The sequence below is a fragment of the Lactuca saligna genome, chromosome 4 (genome assembly GCF_052625555.1).
Source record: "Lactuca saligna cultivar CGN05327 chromosome 4, ASM5262555v1, whole genome shotgun sequence".
Lineage (NCBI taxonomy): Eukaryota > Viridiplantae > Streptophyta > Magnoliopsida > Asterales > Asteraceae > Lactuca > Lactuca saligna.
In genome coordinates, this window is record NC_136420.1 from 313,478,973 (window position 1) to 313,491,161 (window position 12,189).

The following is a 12,189-nucleotide window of genomic DNA, read 5'->3' on the forward strand; positions in this document are numbered from 1 at the left end:
CTATGTCGCTAAGCCTTTTTGAATGGTAAAACTAATTTTTTTAAAGACTACATCCGAAGATCTAGGGGATATAACGTTATTATGCGTGATTCGTTGTACTCTTTTAAGAAGCTCTACCGCATCCGGTGCGAGGAAACCAAACGTATCAAATGCAAATGGTATAAACACGTGTTGATTTTCCAGGCACGATCTCTCATGTTTGGTGATTTTGCTTGTAGCTGCTTTTGAAGCAGCATGTCCCGTTGTGAAACCCCCAGCCCTCAGGCCCACGAGAGGGGATACCCCTGTAAGATCCACACATGCATGTTTCTCTCCGACCCATCCAAAAATCAGAATGTTAGCCGGTCTGAGGGTCGACCTTCCTTCTGTCAGGTCAGTCAAGAAATTAACAGGTGCCTCTTTCTTAGCGGAAACCCCATCACGCTTAAATATATCAAACAAGACATCCGTAACCATATTGTGCTTGTATTTGAACTCCGGGAGTTCGTTACAGTGAACTGCATGCTCCCCACAACAAATAGCCCCTTCTTGATCTAATATATACCCTATATTTCACATACCCAAACATTATATCTTGTGTTTTCAATTATAACCTCTATCAACCTTGAAATAATGGACTTTAACATCGTTTTAATACATACCCTCCCACAACAAATAGCCCCTTCTTGATCTACATCCATAAACATTACATGTCTTCAAGTACTTGTAACCATCTTGAAAGCATTAGGTGCCCAAACACATAGAGATAATACATAGTTTTAGTCCAAACCAAATGTTCCTCAACCACAAATTTCTTTGTCAACAACTTTAACTCCTTAAAATACCATTTAATATCTTTATGTTGTTTAAATTTTGTTTAAATTTAAGGCAAAGAACTACAAGATTTTAATTTTCATCATACACATTGTTGGAGATTTTAGTGTCACCAGGACATATATTGTAATTAGAACTTACATGTGAGCTAAGGGCTTCGTAATTTGTACTCTAATATATGTTTGGGAATATGTATAGTGCACGCATGTATAAGATGGAATTAGAAGCTGGTTCGATGACAAGTCTGGGGTCCAGGGGCAACACCCCTAGATTCGGGGTTTCCAAAGGGGGAACGACCCTTTGGCGGGGTCTAGGGGCAGCGCCCCCGCAGGTTTGGGGCATCGGCCAAAAAAAATTCTTCGGATTTTACAAGTAGGTACGTAGTGGAAAAATCAAATTCTTGAGGGTGATTATGGTAAAATTGACTAAGATTGTTAGTTTTGTAAACCATTGATTTCCTAATTCCGGAACCCATTGATTTGTTTCCAAAGAAACCGATGATGGCTAACCCTAAAAACGAAAATTTTACATCTTGTTTTCTATATAAAATGACTCTCCTCTTTGAAGGGGGGGTACTCTTTAGGTCTTGTTTTTCTTCATACGAACTCAGAATTATCTAGCAATTTGTCTTACGTTTTCTATGCCTAGATACATATGTGTCCCATTAGGATTATCCTAGGCTGAATTTCTTGTAACCTGGGCATAGGGTAGAAATATCAGTTCGGAGAGTGTTTACACGATCCAAAGGGTATACAAATCTCCATTATAAACTCTACCCAATTTTCTAACAAATGAACTGATATTCGCTGTTTCTGGAGATGGATGATTCAATATGCAAGATAACCACGAAGTTCGCAAAACTAGAGAAGTTTGAAGGTGTCGATTTCAGGCATTGGAAGAAGAAGATGCACTTCATCCTGACCACTCTGAAAGCAACAATTGTGTTGACAACTCCAAGACCACCTAAGGCGGAGAAAGGTGTTGATGAGACACTTGAAGAGACCAAGAAAAGGCAAAAGTGGGACAACAATGACTACATCTGCAAAGTTCACATCTTGAACGATATGTATGATGCTCTATTTGATATCCAGGGTGATGCTTTAACTGCTAAGGAATTCTAAGACACCCTTGAATTGAAATACATCACCGATGATGCTTCTAGTAAGAAGGTTTTGGTTTAGTGACTGATATGCCCATATTTATACATATATTTAGTTAGTATTTTAATACATTTTAAGCTGTATTTTGGTTAATTGCAAAGATATTTGGTACTTATTAAGTTAAATAACAATATGTAGCCAAAAAGGAAAATGTTGAAGGAAAGGGACCAAAGATGGAAAAAGTTAAAATCTTGGAGGCCAAAGTTAGCAGCAGTGTGGAATTGGAAGAGAAGTCGTGAAGTTTTGCATGCCACGATGTGGTGATCTCAAGGCCACAACATGGCCACGTGTCTTAGTGTAGAAGCTTTGATGACTTGCCGCATACGAGATTTCATAGAAGACCAGGAAGTGGTGGCGGTCAACCACATCGTGGTGGTCAGATATATGGCAACTATAAATATGTGGATATTAGGTCGAATTTGGGAGGTTGGTTTGAGGAATAAGCTTTGATTTATGACTAAAAACCTCCGGAAAACCTGGAGAAGGCTAGGAATCGATTAGATTGCAAGAATTGAAAAGAATTAAAGGAATAACATCATCAAATCGTTCGTTTTGCTAGATTTTACAATGTATTTTCTAATTAAATTAGATTTATTGATTGTTTCTTATTTAGTTATGGGCTAATCACCCCATACTTTTGTTTGGTGAAGATGAACCCTGATCATATGTGTTTATTTAGAATATTGGATGTTTTATATTGATTATACTTATGCTTGACAAACCCTATCATGTTTAGCTCTAGTCTTTGAATGCCTTGATATGAGTTTAGTTTAGTAGATGATATTTATATTTGCATAAACTTGTTTTCCTAATTGTTTATGATCATTAAATAATTAGAGCTAGGATTAATCACATTTCATACTAGGTAATTAAAACTAGTAACTTTAATCGTGTTAGAGAGCATAATCAATCTTAATTTGTGCTTGGTTGCTTAACTTAATCATAGGAAAGTAACTTTTATCATCCATAGTCCAATTTGTGCTCACTATCAATTTAGTGTTAAACTTGTGCATGATCATTGCATGGTAATACATAAACTGGTAAGTCTAGATATTTGATCATATGTAATGTCCCAAAACTCAGAACCAAAATTTTTTGTTTTCATACTAATAAAACATCAACCAAAAAGGTTTATCAAAACCATAAGAAAATTAGAGTATATCAATAATCATCCAAAAGTAAATCCGAGTTGGTAAAGCGGTAAATCCTGGTGTGTGCAATGCGATTATCCTTACAACATCTGATCCATGTATGAATCAACCTTCTTATATTTTCTTTAAAATGGGTGGCCACGACATGGTGGAGCTTCACCACGACATGAAGTATCAGTTTCGACCATGGGATTTAAATGATCTTCCACGACGTGGTCAATAGGCATCATGATATGGCAAGTGTTTTAAGTGAAAACCCTAATCTCGAGTCTTGGACCATATATAAGGAACATTAAGGCTAAGGTTTCAGCCTCTATCTTCCTACCAACCTTAGAAACCCTAACCCTAGCCTACATTGAAGTTGTAAGCTCATTCTTAGTTCTTTTAGTTGATTTTAGAAGGAGGAGGAAGCTTTTGGTGAGGTGGTTACTTGGCAAGCATCATTTCTTTAGCTAAGCTTATCCCTTAGACCTTGGTGAGTACCCAAGACTCAACCTTTTCTTGCCATGTTGCTAGATCTCATGTTTTTGTCCCCTTTTTCCATGATTTAGATGGACTTAAGTGATGGGATCTCATAAAGTTTGCAACTTTATGAATCTCTAGGTCAAAATGAGCAAGTAGTGTCTTGGATTCGGATTATAATCAAGTTTTGATGTCATGCATGGGATTTTAGTCTTTAAACCCTATTTTTTTTTACCTGAAATGGAAAAGGAATGTTTTGGACACGCAAGTCCATAAAGCCACGATTTTTAAGGTCACTTTGGAGTGTGAAACCATTCTGGAAACTTTAGAGGTGCAACTCTAAGGATTCGGTGCTTAATGAGAATCTTGATGCATTAAGTCACCATTAGTGGTTAGGTTTGGGAGTTTGGCTTATGGAAGGGTTTGAGGAATAAAGGTTGAAACTTTACCCATCAAGACCATGGGAAGGACCAGATCTGAGCCTTGGAGTTTTTGTAGTTAAAGGAAAAAGGACTTGATGGTTTAAGCTATCCAGACGCATCACCATGGCATAGTTGAGGTCACCACATCGTGGTGACTTGGTCAAGACCCGTCTGTTTTGTCGGTTTGTGGCCATGACATGGCGACTAGTTGGGTTGACTTTTAACTTTTGACTTTGACCTGGATTTTGACCAAAGTTTGACCTAGGGGTATTTTGATTTATATTATGAGTTTTGGTCACTGTATTTATAAAGGTGACCGGTAGAGTTGATTTCAGAGCAACGTGTTGTTTCAAATTTTCATCTATCTATGAGGTGAGTCTCCTCACTGTATCTATGGGTCGAAGGCACCAATGTCGACCCATTATTCAGTTATGTAGAACGCTAGCTGCTATGTGATATATACTTTTTTGTATGATCAGGTTGAAATACACCCAAGGGTGAGGCCAACTATTATATTATTGAGTTGAAATACACCCTAGGGTAGGGCCCATTATTATATGCGGGGTTGAAATATACACCATGGTGGGGCCCACTATGACATGTTCGGGTTGAAATATACCCTAGGGCGGAACCCATATTTGTTTATTGGGTTGAAATATACCCCCGTGTAGGGCCTATATTTATATGTATGGTATGTGGTACTTTAGGGATCTCACTAAGCATTGTTCTTACAGTTTATGTTTATGGTTTCAAGTACATCCGATTTGAAAAGGAAGGGCTCGACGTGATGGCACAACATCCTTCCCTCATGATTTCCACACTTTTTGGATATTATTACTCTGATAATCTTGATATTGTACATTGTGAATGTTTTGGAACAATTTGATGATTGAATTATTGAATTTAAAATGAAAAATTTTATCATTACTTTTGGGCTATTGCAATCCTGAGCTCTTTCCCTTTCGATCTGGGAAGTACCAGAAACATAAACTGAAAACTGTAAGAACAAAGCTTAGTGAGTTTCCCAAAATACCACATACCATACATATACATCAACGCAAGGCTGTACCAGGTCTATTTCACCTTTGAGTCTATTTCAACTCATATGTCAACACTAGGCTGTACCGGGTCTATTTCTCCCCCGGGTCTATTTCACTTCAGAGTATATTTTAACTTATATGTCAACACAAGGCTCTACTTAATCTATTTCACCCCCAAGTCTATTTCACCCCACATATATATAGCAAACAGGCACACAAGCACAAAAGCATACAACATGAGTCACAAACACTACAAGCACCTTCACAAGATCCACAACCTTGTTTCGTAGAGTCTTTTTCGTCCTAACAAGGATCGTCACTGGTCTATCTATATAATTTAGGTAATCATCCACCTGAATTTCATTTCATGGAATCGCTACGGAATCATCAACCAAACATTTTCGCAGCTGAGAGACATGAAAAGTGTTATGGATCTAACTGAGCTCATATGGAAGATCTAAACGATACACAACCCTGCCTACCCGGGTTATCACATTGAAAGAATCAATATACCTGGGGCCTAGCTTACCCCGCGTCCTAAATCGGATGACACATTTCTAAGGTGACACCTTCAGGAGTACCATGTCCCGAACCTAGAACTCTAAGTATGATCAGCATCTATATGTGTAACTCTTCTGTCGGCTCTGTGTTGTCTGAATTCTTCCACAAACTTGCCGAATTAGTTCTGTCGTCTTGATTACCACCTCCGTACTCCCTATAACCCATTGATCGACCTCACCCTAACATATCAGGGTTCTACACTCCCTCCCATAGAACATTTCAAAAGGAAGTCGATCAATGTTGGCATGATAACTATTGTTATACAAAACTCCACAAAAGGAAGATATGTATCCCTACTCCCACCAGAATCTAGCACACAATCCCACAGCATATCCTCTAATGTTTGGATAGCCTGCTCACTCTGACCATTTGTTTGTAGGTGGAAAGTCGTGCTGAAATGCAGACGAGTACCCAACTCCACGTGAAATCTCTTCCATAATCTGGAAGTAAACCAAACATCCCTATCAGAAACCACTAAAACTGACACCCCATGTCGTGCCACGACCTCTCGAATGTAGATGGCGGCCAACTTCTCAGTCGAAATACTCTCCTGGATCAGGATAAAATATGCGTTATCGGTCAATCAATCCATGATGACCCATATCGAATCCACTCTGCGCGTCGTATGAGGTAACTTCATGATAAAGTCCATCATATTCTCTTCCCATTTCCAAGCGGGAACACCCAACGACTCCATTTTTTCTTGAGGTCGCTAATGCTTAGCCTTAAATTTTTTGAAAGTCATGCACCTCTCCACATACCAAGCCATGTCTCTCTTCATGCATGGCCACCAATAGTCAAGTCGGAGATCTCTATACATTTTTGTCACTCCGGTATGAATAAAGAATCTCAACTTGTGTGCCTCCTCCATCAAAACCTGACGTGCACCACCCTAATATGGAACCCACATCCTCCGATGAAGGGTCAATAACCGTTGGCTATCATAATCAAAAGAAGCCACCTAACCCACTATGCACCTACTCTTTCGGTGTTCTTCTCTCATAGCCTCAACTTGAGCCTCTCAGATTTGCTCTAAGAGTGGGGTAATCATGGTCATCCTCAATCATATATATCTGATCTTGGTAGTAACCGCCTTACGGTTAAGATCATCGAACGCCACGTTGGCCTTCCCCAGGTGATAAAGGATCTCTTAATCATAATCTTTCACCACGTCCAACCATCTACACTACCTCATGTTTAGATTCAACTGATCCATCATACACCTCAGACTCTTGTGATCTGTATAGATAGTACAATCGACCTTATAGAGGTAATGTCGCTAAATCTTGAGGGTGAAAATTGTGACAACCCGATATTTTGAGACAATGTAATGTAACACCAATCAAATTTAGGTCAAAATATAACTTTCCTAAAATCTTATTTGGTTTAAATAAAGTGGTAGGAATCGTATCAAGGTTTTCATACATATAAAGAACACAAAAATCCGAGTTATAACGAGGAAGTTATAACCATTCTAAAATTCCGGATAAAACCGGCAACACTGATTAAACGAAAAACACAAAGTTTCAATACAATAGTTTTTAGCCTTAAGTATCTAAATGAAAGTTGTAGATAACATTAAACTGTGAGCGTACATAAAAAGAACGTCCAAATCTGATTTCGTATGAGGAAGTTATGATTTTTCCAAGATCTGGATATAGTAGTAGACAGCTAAAAACTCGAAATAGAATTCGAGAGACTTTTGACCAAAACAACCTAAATGAGAATCGAAGGTCTCAAAAATAGTAGCGTAACGGCGAAAAGTCTGACGAAAACGGACATCGGATGAAGAAGTTATGGAATTTTAACAGACTTTTCGTGTCCCGGCCCGTTAAAAACAAATAATTAAAAATAAAGTCAAAATTTTCCAATGAAATCTAAACAAGAGTTGTAGATCATATTTTTAGCTACACGCGCATATAAAGAACGTCGAAAACGGAGCTCGTACGCAAAAGTTATGGATTTTACAAGTTCGAGGCCCGAAATTCAAGGCTGTCAGGCTTGCCACGACGTGGCACAACTTTGTCGCGATGCGGCAAGTGACTGAGGGTGTCCAATCAATGGAAGAGGATAAGACTTGCTCCCCATGACGTGGCCAACCTTAGCCACAACGTGGCACACCAGAAATACCCCTATAAATAGGTTTCAAGGGCTCCGAGTTCCATTGCTCAGTTCCTTTCTTTCTCACGCTGAAACTCTGCATTTAAGCCCCCGAGACCCTCCCAAAGCCCCGACTTTTCACCTTCAAGTCCCAAAGGAAGGTTTTGTGTTCCCGAGATTCCCGAGAATCCCGAGATTTTCCTGCGTTTTCAGCTCTTCCTATCTAAGTTCTGCTCGATTCTTCTCTCGACTACCTCAAATCGACCACTTCAATCAAGTGAGTTCATACCCCTATAAACAACACTTTCAAATGATTTATAAATGCATTTTATACACTTTAAAGGGGGGGGGGGAATACAAGTAAACACACGATTATCATCGTGTGAAAAACATAAACCTGTTGTTATACTCTTTGTTATATAATCAATCACATATGATTTATAACTGTGTTGTTAAACAAGGGATTTCTTTTACTTTACACTATCTTATCAAACAAACTACTTTTAAATCGTTGTATACACTTTTAAAGGGGGGGGGGGGGGGGGGGAATACAAGTAAACACACGGTTATTATCGTGTGTAACATTAAGTTTCACCATATACTCTTTTTATCAAGTGAATCATATGTGATTCATAACTACTACATAGGAGCTTTCGTATGCAATATATATTCTCGATAACATCTTGTCTTTTGGAAATAAAACATGTTTATATATGTATATACGAACCAAACACTTTATTTATACTTTAAGTATATGTGATCATTTATGTCACTTTAGATGTTATACTTTACATAACAAGTGAGCATTACACAAGGATTTACAATACGAACAAAACACACACTTTGAATAGCTATAATAGGTATAGTTTACGAGAAAACCATGAACATTTACATACTAGAAAAACTATATCAAAGAGATACTTTCACATACAAGAACAATTGGATATTTTTATACGTAAATCTGTTTTATACTAAGTTTTGTGAGACGTTTCACGTACTTTTGAGTATGCATTATTAAGTCCTGTATTATATACAATAATCCCTTGTAGGGGAAGCGTGATATTTGTGTATAGATCTATACGGGATTGACAATCCCGCACCTGAGCTGTTAGCTACAGCTAGGCCGGCAAGCCTGGGGTGACAAACGTCATAACATTTCAACGCCTGAAGAACGTTGTTACAAGCAGTCTGGGTCATTAGTATGGTTATAAAACTCACATGGAGTATTAGAAACACATTGATTTACGGGGTTATCAAATGCCTTAGTGATTTTATATTTACACAAATCTATTATTTAGGCATGAAAAACATGATTTTGTTATAGTTTTGGAGTTTTTAAACTACATACACACTTATGAAAAGATACTGGATTTCTAAAGGTAAACATACAAAACAGTCGAGTCTTCGTAGAAGACTACTTTTATACTAGTAGAAGATATGGGATTTTCTAGAAACTTTCAAACATGTACAAACCATTTTATTCAGTTTTATACAAATGTAGAACAATTTCAAACGTTTTCTTCAAACTTATACGAACAATTACATTGATTAATTCCAAACGTTATCTTTATACTTATACGAACAATTACATTGAATAATTCCAAACGTTATCTTCATACTTATACGAACAATTACATTGATTAATTCCAAACGTTTTCTTCAAACTTATACGAACAATTACATTGATTAATTCCAAACGTTTTCTTTAAACTTATACGAACAATTACATTGATTAATTCCAAACGTTTTCTTCAAACTTATACGAACAATTACATTGATTAATTCCAAACATTTTCTTCAAACTTATACAAACAGTTACATTGAATAATTCCAAATGTTTTCTTCATACTTATACAAACAGTTACATTGAATAATTCCAAATGTTTTCTTCATACTTATACAAACAATTACATTGAATAATTCCAAATGTTTTCTTCATACTTATACAAACAATGACATTAAATACTTATGAACTCACCAGCTTAAATGCTGACCTACACTTTCAAAATAACTTGTATTCTCAGGTCACCAGTAGACAGGTACGATGACCAGGTTTTGCGAAGACAGAGCAGTCAAGACTCGTCTTTTATTTTGATTACTTGTTGTAATGTCTTATTACTATGAAAGAACACACATGTATTAAACTTTTACTATTAATGAAATGGACGATGTTGTTGCTTGTTTACTACTTTACATTTGTTGTGATACATTACATGACGTCCTCCGCCCCAGAACGTTTCCGCCGTTCTCGGTTTTGGGGTGTGACAAAAACCACAACCCCCAACTCCAGATCATACGTAGGATAATTCGTCTATGAGGGTTCAGCTGCCTCAAAGTGTAAGCGATCACACGACCCCGCTACATCAGTACTGCACCCAGACCCATGATCGACACATCACAGTATACCATAAAATCCTCAACTCCCCCAGGAAGGTTCAGAATCGGTGCCTCACACAATCTCTGCCTCAGAGTCTCAAAAGTTGTTTTCTACTTAGGCCCCAAATGAAGAGAGACAGACTTCTTCATCAACCGGGTCAAAGGAACTACTATCTTGGATAAATTCTAAATGAATCTCCGATAGTAACCTGCCAATTCAATGAAACTCAAAATCTTGGATGCAGACCTTGGAACCTCCTACGTAATCACCGCGTCAACCTTGGCCAGATGGACCAGAATATCATTCTGGTTAACACGGTGTCCCAAAAACTTCACCTTGCGCAACTAAAACTCACATTTGGAGAATTTTGCATACAACTTCTCCCTCCTCAATGTCACCGATACCTCTATTAGATGCTCCTCATGCTAATCCTGGGTCTTGGAATAGAACAATATGTCATTAGTAAACATAATCACATACCGGTCCATCATAGGCCTGTATATCCTATTTATGAGATCCATAAATGTGGTTGGAGCATTGGTGAGCCCAAAGGGCATCACCACAAATTCTTAATGACCATAACGAGTTTGGAAGACCTTCTTCTGCTTATCGTCCTCTTTGACCATTATATGGTGATATCCTGAACACAGATCAATCTTGGAAAACCAAGATATGCCCTGAAGCTGGTCAAATAAATCATCAATCATTGGGAGTGGGTGATAGTTCTTCACCGTTAGCTTATTTAGCTCCCAGTATTTGATACACATCCGATACGACCCATCCTTTTGTCTTCACAAATAAGATCGACGCTCCCCATGGTAAAATACTTAGCAGGATGAATTCCTTGTCTAATAGCTCTTGCAGCTGTGTAGACAATTCCTACATATCGAGAGGTGCTAACCGATAAGATGCCTTGGCTATCAGTGCCACACCTAGAACCAAATCAATTCAAAACTCCACGCATCTCTCTAGAGCCACTCCAGCCAAATCCACCAAAAAATAGCCAGGTATTCTCGAACATTTGGTACATTGCTTACATGTAACATCCCTTCATTAAGGTACTTATAATTTTAACCCTTATGAATTCATTATTTTGAAATTTGGACCCTTAGGGCTTGAATGTGTTCAATTAAGTCATGGTGGCATTTCCGTAATTTTGAGGATATGGGAGTACACCATGCGTATGTGAGTATGTTGGGCGTACTAGGGCACATCCTAGTACGCTAAGCATACGCTCGTACGTTGGGAGTACGTGGTCAGATCCCAAACCCTAGTTTTGAGGGTTTTACACCTATTTATGTAACATTAAGCCTCATTTATCTTCTCATTTCTAGCCTCCATCATCACATTGATGTTCTCTTTCAAACCCTAGCCTCGTTTAAGCAGTTGGAAGATTTAGTGTGAGTTTTTGTGTGTACCAAAGGAAGAGGAAGGTGGTGGTGAAGCTTGGACCTGAGAGTTTTGCATCCTTCTCCATCATTAGAAGGTGAAAAGTTCAAACCTTGATGGCTAGTTCACTAGATCTTGCTTATGTGCTGATTTTATGTCCTTTTTTGGTCCAAATTGTTAAATCACAAAGCAGGCATGCTCTTGACTCAATAAGTTGTATATTCAGACTCTAGTAGTGGAGTTAAGTGATAAAAATGGAGCTTTAATGGCAAATTTTATCCCATGCATGTTAATGGGAGTCTTGAGGCTTTAAGGTGTTGGGTCTTTAGGGATTAAGCACTTTGTGTGCATGCAAGGTCATAAAGTTCCCAAATTTATGACTCTTTATGGCATTTGGACCTAGGATCTGAATTTGGGTGCATTAAGTCGTTACAATAAGCACTTAATGAGGGAATCCAGTTTTCTAGGGTTACGCCTCACGTACCTAGGAGTATGCCCAACGTACACAGTCAAGGGTCCCGATGAGGTCAAGGAAGAGTACGCCCATCGTACCTCTAGAGTACACCCTGCTTACTCACACTAGGTCGACTCGGATGAGTTGACTCGGCTGGGTTGACTTGGCTGGGTTGACTTGGCTGGGTTGACTCAACTGGGTTAACTCAGTTGACTCATTGGTTTGACCAGTTTGACTTTGACTTTGACTTTGACCAAGTT

At 38.3% G+C, this 12,189-nt stretch overlaps 1 protein-coding gene across 1 annotated transcript; it reads right to left on the reverse strand.

The window, feature by feature from the left end:
• On the reverse strand, nucleotides 1-456 carry LOC145040872 (uncharacterized). Its single transcript, XM_078988762.1, has one exon. It carries the CDS (start codon nucleotides 454-456, stop codon nucleotides 1-3), a length of 456 nt encoding a protein of 151 aa, XP_078844888.1.
• Between the last annotated feature and the right edge of the window lie 11,733 nt (nucleotides 457-12,189).

Coding starts and splice junctions, on each gene's coding strand:
- LOC145040872 (XM_078988762.1), bottom strand. CDS start 456: ATGGTTACGGATGTCTTGTTTGATATATTTAAGCGTGATGGGGTTTCC.